The 9,816-nt window shown below is 54.4% G+C and overlaps 1 protein-coding gene across 1 annotated transcript; it reads left to right on the plus strand.

The window, feature by feature from the left end:
- The first annotated feature begins 4,785 nt into the window (after positions 1-4,785).
- Positions 4,786-8,981, plus strand: ZIC1 (Zic family member 1). The gene is made up of 3 exons (XM_038570191.1): positions 4,786-5,783; positions 7,369-7,532; positions 8,213-8,981. Exons 1-3 carry the CDS (start codon positions 4,802-4,804, stop codon positions 8,408-8,410), a joined length of 1,344 nt encoding a protein of 447 aa, XP_038426119.1. The 5' UTR covers positions 4,786-4,801; the 3' UTR covers positions 8,411-8,981.
- The last annotated feature ends 835 nt before the right edge of the window (positions 8,982-9,816 follow it).

Here is a 9,816-nt window from a genome sequence, read left to right on the forward strand (position 1 = left end):
ACAGCCCAGCTCTGTTCCCGCCTCACTTGCCCCTAATTTCCTGTGTCCCTGGATGTCTAAGGTAGTGCCCAGAATCCTAGGCGGCTGCGGCCTGCTCCCCAGAGAGCTCATCGTAGCCCTGGTTCGCTTTCGGAAGCAAGCAAGCAAGCAAGCGAGTCCCGAACCCTGGCCGGCCGCGCGCAGAGAGCGGATCCCAGCGGTCAACTTCCCGAGGCAGGACCGGGATGCGCGAGGGCGAGGATCCGGGCCGCGAGGCCGACCCGGTCGGCAGATGCCGTCAGGTTGGGGCGGAGAAGTCCCATCATCTTGCTTCCAGCCTGGCTAACTTAGCTCCAGCGACCCTGGAAGGGGGACGCCGAGTCCCTCCCTGCCATCCTCGCAAGGGCAGGGCAGGGCAGCTGCCTGCAGGGCCCCTCTCCTGGCGAGGGTCCTGCTCACTTGGAGCAAAGGAAGCTCTCGGCCACGACTCCCCTTCTTGTGCCCACGGTGGGGCACCCAGGCAGTTTACAAGGAGGGGAGAAAAGGCGGGTGGGCAACAAGCTGCCCTTGGTCCGGGTGCCAGTGGGAGCCCCATGCGTCCTCCTTGCCCCCCCTCCCTGGGAAGAAAAGATGGACTCATCCCCAGCGCTGCCCCTCCGCGGAGGGGCCCCCTCCTCCCCTCAGTGTCAATGGGGTGGGGCCTATACTTACGGTTGGGGGGCTAATGAGGGAGGGGATGGGGAGAAAGTCTAGCTGGGCCTCTTTCCCCAGTGGGGTTTGGGTGCCAGTGGCCCCGCTAAGGGGGCTTGCTCCCCGGCAGCTGGCGGCCCAGGTCCCCGTCTATCTGCCCCCTGGCCTCAGGCACTTACCCTGCTCCACCTGTTGCCGGGATCGCCTCATTTCTGCACATCACTTTGGGGTGGCCGAGGGGGAACCACAAACCCCTCCAAGCCTCTCTTTTGTGGTTCCAGCGAGGCGGTCATCCTTCATTTCTCCTTTTCCAGCTTTCGGGAAGCAGTTAGGGAATGTATGATGAAGCAGAAATGAGCCGTCAGGATGATATTTTAATGGCTTATATGTCACGTTGGTGCATGTGGCTTTGAACTGGAGCCGCTTGCGTTTCCTGCAGAGAGCGCCGCAAATCCCACTTGATAACTTCTACAACCCACAACTTTTTTTTTTTTTCTCACATTCACTCTTACCCTGTATATTTGGAAGCGTTTCCTAAAAATACCCTCTTGTCAACGTCCCCCTTGGATTTTCCACGGACTGGAGAGAGAAGACTGACTTTTCTTTTTTGAAGAATTACTTTCCCTCTCCCCCTCCCAACAGCTACCATTCCCCCTCAGGTCCCCTCCCTTGTTTTTTTTTTTTTTTTTTTTTTTTTGAACGGCAGGCGAGGTGGGTTCAATATTTGTTCTCCCTAGTGAGAGCACTGCAGCCTCTAGAGAAAACTTCTCCTTGCAAATAAGATTTTTACAACTGCAGTGGAGGCAAGATTCAACTCCCCTTTGTAGGCAGCAGAAAAGACTGTATAGTTCTGATATATCTTTTTGAACAAACTCTACAATAGTTTTTTTTTGGGGGGGGGTGTTTTTTTTTTGTTTTGTATTTTTTGTTTTGAGAAACCACCCCTCACATCCTAGACCTTTCCTTCCGTTCCCCATCCCGGTTCCACTCAAAGTTGGCGGGGAATGCTGGGCTGCTACACTCAGACTTGTTGCTGGAGGCAGAACATATGATTTTTTTTTTCTTTCTCAAATTTCTATTTCCCAGCACAATAAGCGCAAATGCTGGCCAGGTCCCTTCAGCCACCGGGAAACCATCCCAGATACAGGAGGCGAGTTTTGAGCCCGGAGAGCCCAGGGAAAGGGCAACTCAGCTCGCCAACACCAAGCGAGAATCTAGTCGATGAAAAGACCAGAAAATTAAAAAGGCAAGGAGAGGCCGACGCTGACCCTGCCTTTCTCCACCCGTGCGGTCAGCGCGGGCGACTGGGCAAAAAAATATTCATTTTCATTTTCCTCTTCCCGGGGCACTGGTGAGTTTCCTAACGGGGCCGCCAGTGAAAGGATGAGTTGAGGTTTCTTTGTCTGAGAAGAGTTTAGGGCTCTGATTCAGCTGCAAAGAAGCCAAATGAAGTTAGAAACAAAGGGCAAATTGAAGGATTCCGACTCTTGGCTTTTTGTGTTTTCCTTACTAGAAAATAATTAGACCTAATGAATATGCAGACGCTTCAGCTAAACCCTCGGCCCGGGCTGTTGGGTTTTAAACAGAGCTGCGAGAAATGCAACCTTCATCCCCCAACCCCCCGCATCTGCGTGCATTTTTTGAAATGCATAAATGTTGCTCGCCTTAATTGATTGAGTCACAGGGATTTTTTTTTTTCCTGCTTTTAAGTGCCATACTCCTCTACCTTTCAACAATCATTTTAATATATAGTCAATGGCTCTTTGTGGACGGGACAAAAAGCAACTACGCGCAGTTGTTGAATAGACTTTGCGCTGGGCAAAGACAGGTTAATCGAGGGCCGCATCGCGAAAACAAGCGAGTGTTGTATGTTTGCACTGAATCCAAATGTCTGCATTTTCCTAACTAAATCAAAGGGAGTGTTATTTCTTTTTCTGCTCACTCATCTGAAGGTAAGTAAATTTTCTCTGGCGATCAAAAGCCTGGTCGGCAACAAAGACCGCGCCCGCTTTTTCCACCGTCCTGGTGTGGCGAGTTGCGGAATTTCAATAACTGTGACAAGGGTGACTGATTTGTGAACCAGAAAAGGTTTGAATGTCACAAAATTTACATTGGTCCTATCTATCGGGGATTTAAATACCAAAAAAGTATTCGGGGATTTCTAGAGAGCTTTGGGCAGTATTGAAGAACAATGGCGCGTTGGGAAATTTACAGTTTTACCTGAATGAAAGGGGCCTGGGTTGGGAACAGGGGTGCAGAGGGAGGGGGTTAGCGGGGGGCAGACCGGGGAGACTAGGGAAAAGGAAGAAAAAAGAAGAAGAACACAGGAGAGGGGGGGGAAAAAACCCCAAAGGGGCAACAATGTTTCCAATTTGCCACACACACAAAAAAAATGCCACCTTAACAACCTGGAAAGTTAAGAGCTCACATCCACCTGTGCTTATTTTCGGGGGAGGGGGAGGGGAAGGGGGGGCGCAGGGAGCCTGATTGATTCGATAAAAGTGAGAGAATCGAGGCAACCGCTTACCCTGCGAAATCACATTTCTTGTAAATAGATAGCGGAGTGCCCGTGTGCTACCGAGATCTTAAATTATGAACAGGAGGGGGACGAGGCAAGGGAGAAGCAAACTTCAAAAGGAGCAAATAACAAAAGCCTCCTTGGCTGCCCTTGAAGGGGTGGGGGGAAAGGGGAGAAGAAAGAAAAGAAAGTTGCTGAATCGGGACATTCTGCAAGTGCCTGTGTTTACCAGCCCCATCCCCACCTCCTACTCTTCGGAGAACGCCCCGAGTAGCTAAATGGCTCAGCTAAGTGCAGGTCTGATGAAGGACAAGATAGAGAGAGAGAGAGAGGGAGGGAAAAAAAAAAAAAAAAAAAAAGGAGAGAGAGATGGTAGAGATGGAAATAGGGAGCGAGAGGGAGTGGGCGAGGAAGAGGGAATGGGAGCGAGAGAGGGATGAGAAGAAAGAGTGTGTGTGGCTGCGAGAAGGAAAAGGAATCGTGGCAAAACATTTTTTTCCATGAGGAGAGGGAAAAAATTTGGCTAAAAAAAAAAAAAAAAAAAAAAAGGAAAAAAAAAAGTTGCTACTCCTGGCAGCCCTGTTTGTCAAAAGGGGATGTCAAGCGCTTTACAATACCTGGGATTGATGAGGCGGGCGGGCCAATGAGCGGCGCGCGGAGCCTCGGCGCGCCCTCCGTTGGCGCGGCGGCCGCGGGCGGGGGGAGCGCGGACACACCAATGGGCGCCCGCGTCGGCAGCACGTGACGCCTCCCCCTGCTCCCATTCATCAAGGGGGGGACGGTGTCGTCCTTTCAATTCATTTATCTGCAGGAATGATTGCTGCTATCAGTCTCGCGCTCACCGCCCGGCTGAGGAGGTGAAAGTTTCTCCCCAGGAAGATAAACCGCAAAAGACAATATTGTGCATGATTTGCGCCTTTTCTTTGGCTTTTTCTTTCTTTCTTTTTTTCCCTCCCCCCCACCTTCTTTCTTTCTTTTTTTTTTTTTTTTTTTTCCGCAAAAAAGCAGAGGGGGGAAAAAGCAGAGTGAAGGAGCGAGAAGGCGAGCTGGAGAGAAAGGAGAGAGAGAGGAGAGAGAGAGAGGGAGAGAGAGAGAGAAAAGAAAGGGCGAGGGGCTAGTGGAGAAGTAAGGAAGGAGGGGCGTGCGGCGCGCGAGGCGGAGAAAGGGCGAGCAGTCGCGGCTGCGGCGCTCACATTCCTCTATGCTACAAATCCGGGAGGAAGTTTTTTTTTGGGGGGGCTGAGATGCTCCACGCCTTTCCCTGGGCAGCCTTGACGCAAGGTCCTCTCGGCAGAGACTGAGCGGCGAGAAAGTGCGCACCCGGCCGGCGGGGTCTGCTTGGCGGGCGCCGGAGCCCGCCTCGCTCGCGGCCCGAGGCCGTCCGGCTTCCCCGCGCTCGCTCGGGCGGGCGTCCCGGCGCGTGGCGCCGCTGCCTGCGGGCTAGGACTCCGCGAGGTGGGTCGACTCCTCCTCCCTCCTCTTCTTCTTCTTCCTCTTCCTCCGCCTCCCGTTCCTCCTCCTCCTCCTCCTCCTCCTCCTCCTCCTGATTTTCCCTCCTCGGCGGGCGAGGGTGGGGGGGGCGGGGGAGGCCGGGGCTCGCCCCGAGCAGCCACGATGCTCCTGGACGCCGGCCCCCAGTACCCCGCGATCGGCGTGACCACCTTCGGCGCGTCCCGCCACCACTCGGCGGGCGACGTGGCCGAGCGCGACGTGGGCCTGGGCATCAACCCGTTCGCCGACGGCATGGGCGCCTTCAAGCTCAACCCCAGCTCGCACGAGCTGGCCTCCGCCGGCCAGACGGCCTTCACGTCGCAGGCGCCCGGCTACGCGGCTGCCGCGGCCCTGGGCCACCACCACCACCCGGGCCACGTCGGCTCCTATTCGAGCGCAGCCTTCAACTCCACGCGGGACTTTCTGTTCCGCAACCGGGGCTTCGGCGACGCGGCGGCGGCCGCCAGCGCTCAGCACAGCCTGTTCGCGGCCTCGGCCGGAGGCTTCGGGGGCCCGCACGGCCACACGGACGCCGCGGGCCACCTCCTCTTCCCCGGCCTTCACGAGCAGGCGGCGGGCCACGCGTCGCCCAACGTGGTCAACGGGCAGATGAGGCTCGGCTTCTCCGGGGACATGTACCCGCGGCCCGAACAGTACGGCCAGGTGACCAGCCCGCGCTCGGAGCATTACGCGGCGCCGCAGCTGCACGGTTACGGGCCCATGAACGTGAACATGGCCGCGCATCACGGCGCCGGCGCCTTCTTCCGCTACATGCGCCAGCCCATCAAGCAGGAGCTCATCTGCAAGTGGATCGAGCCCGAGCAGCTGGCCAACCCCAAAAAGTCGTGCAACAAAACTTTCAGCACCATGCACGAGCTGGTCACGCACGTCACCGTGGAGCACGTCGGCGGACCCGAGCAGAGTAACCACATCTGCTTCTGGGAGGAGTGTCCGCGCGAGGGCAAGCCCTTCAAAGCCAAATACAAACTGGTCAACCACATCCGCGTGCACACGGGCGAGAAGCCCTTCCCCTGCCCCTTTCCTGGCTGCGGCAAGGTCTTCGCGCGTTCCGAGAACTTAAAGATCCACAAAAGGACGCACACAGGTATGAAACCGCTGTTCTCGAACCCCCGCACCCCCCTCCTCCCCCACCCCGCATCCCCCCCCCCCCCCCCCCCCGCATCCTGGGCCTGGGACCCGAAATGCACAAGTCAGCGGGCCGGGGCGCACAAACCGGGCCGCGGTTGGGTCTGGGGCGTCAGGTTCCAGCAGGCAGGCAGTGAAAAGTGTGCGCTGTATTTTAGTTTGAGGCTTGAAATTATGAAGAGGTGTAGAGAAGATCGGACATTCCAAGACGTATCTGGGAATATAGATTATTTTAATGAGGACTGGAGAAAAAAGAAAAAGAAAGGAAGAAAGGCTGGGAGAGCAGAGAGACAAACGTAGCTTTGTGGAGTCCTCGGTGAGCGCGAAGCCAGGAGAAGTGGCCGGTTCCCGGCGGCGGCGGCGGAGGCGGCGCCAGCCGCTCCAGCTGCAGACAAATCTAAACATTTGCTTCTGGCCCACCTCTCTCGCTAGGCACCTTAGTGAAGACGTTTGCAAATGAAGGCACTAAGGAAATCGGAGGAGATAGCGTGGAGGCGCAGAGAAAGAAACAAAAACCGAAAAAGGGCCGGGGGGTGGGGGGTGGGGGGGGGGAGGGCCGGGGGAGTATTGAAAGCAAGTAAGTTGCGCCCGAGGAGGCTTTTGGAGGCTTATGCATATTTAAAGAGCCCAATTTGAGTAGTGACTGGTTTTTTGAGGAAGCTTGAAGAGTTAGGAGAGTCGATGGAAGGCTGAGAAGTCTCTTTTTGTCAATTAGATGCAGTGAGATAGTTTTCGAAACACCAGATACCTTCCACTGGCCTTTAAAAAGAAAAAGAGGCCGGCCGGGAACAGTTAAGAGAAAAGTTCGCGCGAGCTCAAGGCTGTGGTCTGCGTCGGGTAGGCCGTTCCGGGGCCCCGAGCGCCAGCAAGGCCGGGAGTCCTGTTTGCTTCCCTGCTCCGGTTGGCCTGGGTGATTGCTGTGAACCGCGTTTGGAACTTTGGGGTTTAATGCCAGGGTGAGGGAAGGATTTGCAGCGCCGAGCTCTCGGCCCAGATTACCTTATAAAATGTGAGTGTGTGTGTGTGTGTGTGTGTGTGTGTGTAGGGGGTGGGGTGGGGTGGAGGAGGCGACGAGGGGGGTGCGGAGCGTCGGGGAGGGGGTAGGGGGAGGAGAGAAGAGCAAAACAGCAGGAGAATCTGCTCGCAAAGTGAAAATTAGAAAGCAAGGGCTAGGTAGAAGCCGCCCGAAGTGGTCTGTGATAGCCGCGGGCAGAAAAACCAGCAGCCAGGAAGGCTGCCACTCTGGGATCTAGAAAAACTACCACCGCTGATAATAATAATAATAATAATAATAATAATAATAATAATCATTAGATCCAATTGGATTACGAGTTAAAATAGTTCAGATATTTAAAATTCCACCGCAGGTATAAGACTTTGTTGAAGACCCGGGTTCTTGAACTCGCAAAGTACTAACTGAGCTGCAGCCTTTTTAATTCTGTTTTGATTTCCCCACTCCCCCACCCCCCACGATTTAAAGAACTTAAAAACAGCCGCAGGATCTGTTGCAATCAGACTTCTCTCTTTCTTGCCTTTCGCACCAGGGGAGAAGCCCTTCAAGTGCGAGTTCGAAGGCTGCGACCGACGCTTTGCCAATAGCAGCGACCGCAAGAAGCACATGCACGTGCACACGAGCGACAAGCCCTATCTTTGCAAGATGTGCGACAAGTCCTACACGCACCCCAGCTCGCTGCGCAAACACATGAAGGTAATCGCCGCGGTCTCGCCGCCCGCCCCGAGCCAGGACCCGCTCGGCTCTTCGGCCGGGGTCGGGCGGCGAGTGCCAGCCCGGGTGGTGCAAGGAGCTGGCGGAGGCAGACAGGCCGGGAGCGGCTGCACCGTGCTGCGTGCTGCTGGGCCGAGGGGGCGGGGGCTGCAGAGGGGGGCGAGGGCGTTCCAAACTAGGGTGTTCCAAGTTTACCGTTTAATAATAAAAGTAAAAAAAAAAAAAAAAAAAAAAAAAGGAGTGCGCACCCGACAGAGGCCGCGACCGAACTGGGCCCCAGGTGGGGAGCCGCGGCCGGTCCCGGCGGGTTGGCTCGGCCGGGCTGCGGCCACTGGAGCGGGCGGCGTCGGCAGAGCGTCTGCTTGACCGCAGCTGCGCGAGCAGAGGCCGCCGGCGGCCCGGGGCACCCTCGCGGGCTGCCGCCCCAAACCCAGCCTCCGCCCCAGCTCCCTTTCCCGGGTCGATTTTTCTTTTGTGAGTCCCGGGGGCGCCGTCCCCCCTGGCGCGCCGCCCTTGCAGGGCGGAGGGGGACCCCCTCGCCCAAGTCCCGCGGGCCCGGCCCCCCCGGAGTTCAAGGGGCCTCGGCGCCGCGCCTGGCCCCGACCTAGGCCGCCGCCGCGCGGGGTCTCTATCTCGGTAAAAACGCCGCTTTATCCCCGCAGGTCCACGAATCCTCCTCGCAGGGCTCGCAGCCTTCGCCCGCCGCCAGCTCCGGCTACGAGTCGTCCACGCCGCCTACCATCGTGTCTCCCTCCACAGACAACCCGACCACCAGCTCCCTGTCGCCCTCCTCCTCCGCAGTCCACCACACAGCCGGCCACAGCGCGCTCTCTTCCAATTTTAATGAATGGTACGTTTAAAATCAGAAACAAAACACCGAACAAAAACCCTATTTAAGAGACTGAACACACACGTACACACAAATATTACTGAATGAACCCTGCGAATCAAGCAGCCCCCCTACCCCCCCGCCCAGACACCGCAGTCCTATTTTTTTTTTTTTAAACCTGCCAATAGACCCAGGACCGAGTAAGAGAAAGAAAGCCCCAAACCTTTAATTTCCCCCCCCCTTTTTTTTCCTCTTCCTTTCTTTCCTTTTTTTCTATTTCTTTTTCTTTCTTGTTTTTTTTTTCTTTCTTTTTTATTTTTTTTTTATTTTTATTTTTATTGGCAAAAGTCTGGTAGCCAAGGGGCGGGAGGGTGGTCGAGGAGAAGGCGGCCGCCTGACCGAGTGCTGCCAACCCCGACCGAGGGCCAGTTTCTCGTCGGAATCGAACAGGCTCTCTGGGCTTCCGTTTTGTTTGTTTTTTGTTTTACTTTGCATTCTTGTAAATACAGAATTATTAGCTTAAAACTGTACTGTTGGATTCTGTAAATAGTTATATCTCGGTTGGAGCGGGCGGGTGGGTTCGTGGCGTTGTGGTCTTTGCATTGGGGGAGGGGGGAGGGGCCGGGCGGGCGGGGGAGGGGGAGGGGGGTGGGCGGCCGAAAGCCAACTGTTTGTACTGAATGGCAAGAATGTTCTAGTAAATGTGTACCAAAATGTGAATTACTTTGTACGATTACAGTCTCCACGTCGACCTAACAGAATATTATTGGTATTAATGTGACTTTTTTTTTTTTTTTTTTGTATAAAGTGCAAACATTTCTCGTCCCAAAGTCTAAGTACTTTAGTGCAGTAAAATGTTGTTTCACGTCCTGTCAAGAATTCGTATAGTACGAGCCTGGATCTGCGTGTCAAACTGTTCCATTTGTTTATGTAAAGTGATATTAAAAAAGATATAAACTATAACTGTCCGTTGCTTTTGGCAAAAGATACAACCACATAATGTATATAATTCCTAGTTTCCATATTTATCCGCATGTAAAGGGCCGGTTTATTCATGTTACAGCTATTCAATATTTATGGCTAGAAAAACTCGTATGTACACTTTAGTTTCCAGAACTGTTTGGTAACCTTTCGTACCTTATTAAAGATTCTTAAATCTCAGTGATTGTGGTAGGAATTTCTTCTTCACCCCCAGCAACCTGCTGCCTCTTCGGCCAGCTTTAGTGGGTCTCGAGGAAAGCTTTCCACTCTCAATCGCCTTCCCTTTCTGTCATCGCAGGTCGTATAAACGTGATAAATGAACGCTACCCTGCTGGCTCTCCGAGAGGGTGTAATTAGTATTTATATCAAAATTTATGAAACAAATTTTCGGCCGCTGTATAATTTAAATGACCTTTGCAGACGTAGAATAACAACCATAAAAATAACAGAAATAGA

This window comes from Canis lupus, chromosome 23 (assembly GCF_011100685.1).
Source record: "Canis lupus familiaris isolate Mischka breed German Shepherd chromosome 23, alternate assembly UU_Cfam_GSD_1.0, whole genome shotgun sequence".
NCBI classification, from domain to species: domain Eukaryota; kingdom Metazoa; phylum Chordata; class Mammalia; order Carnivora; family Canidae; genus Canis; species Canis lupus.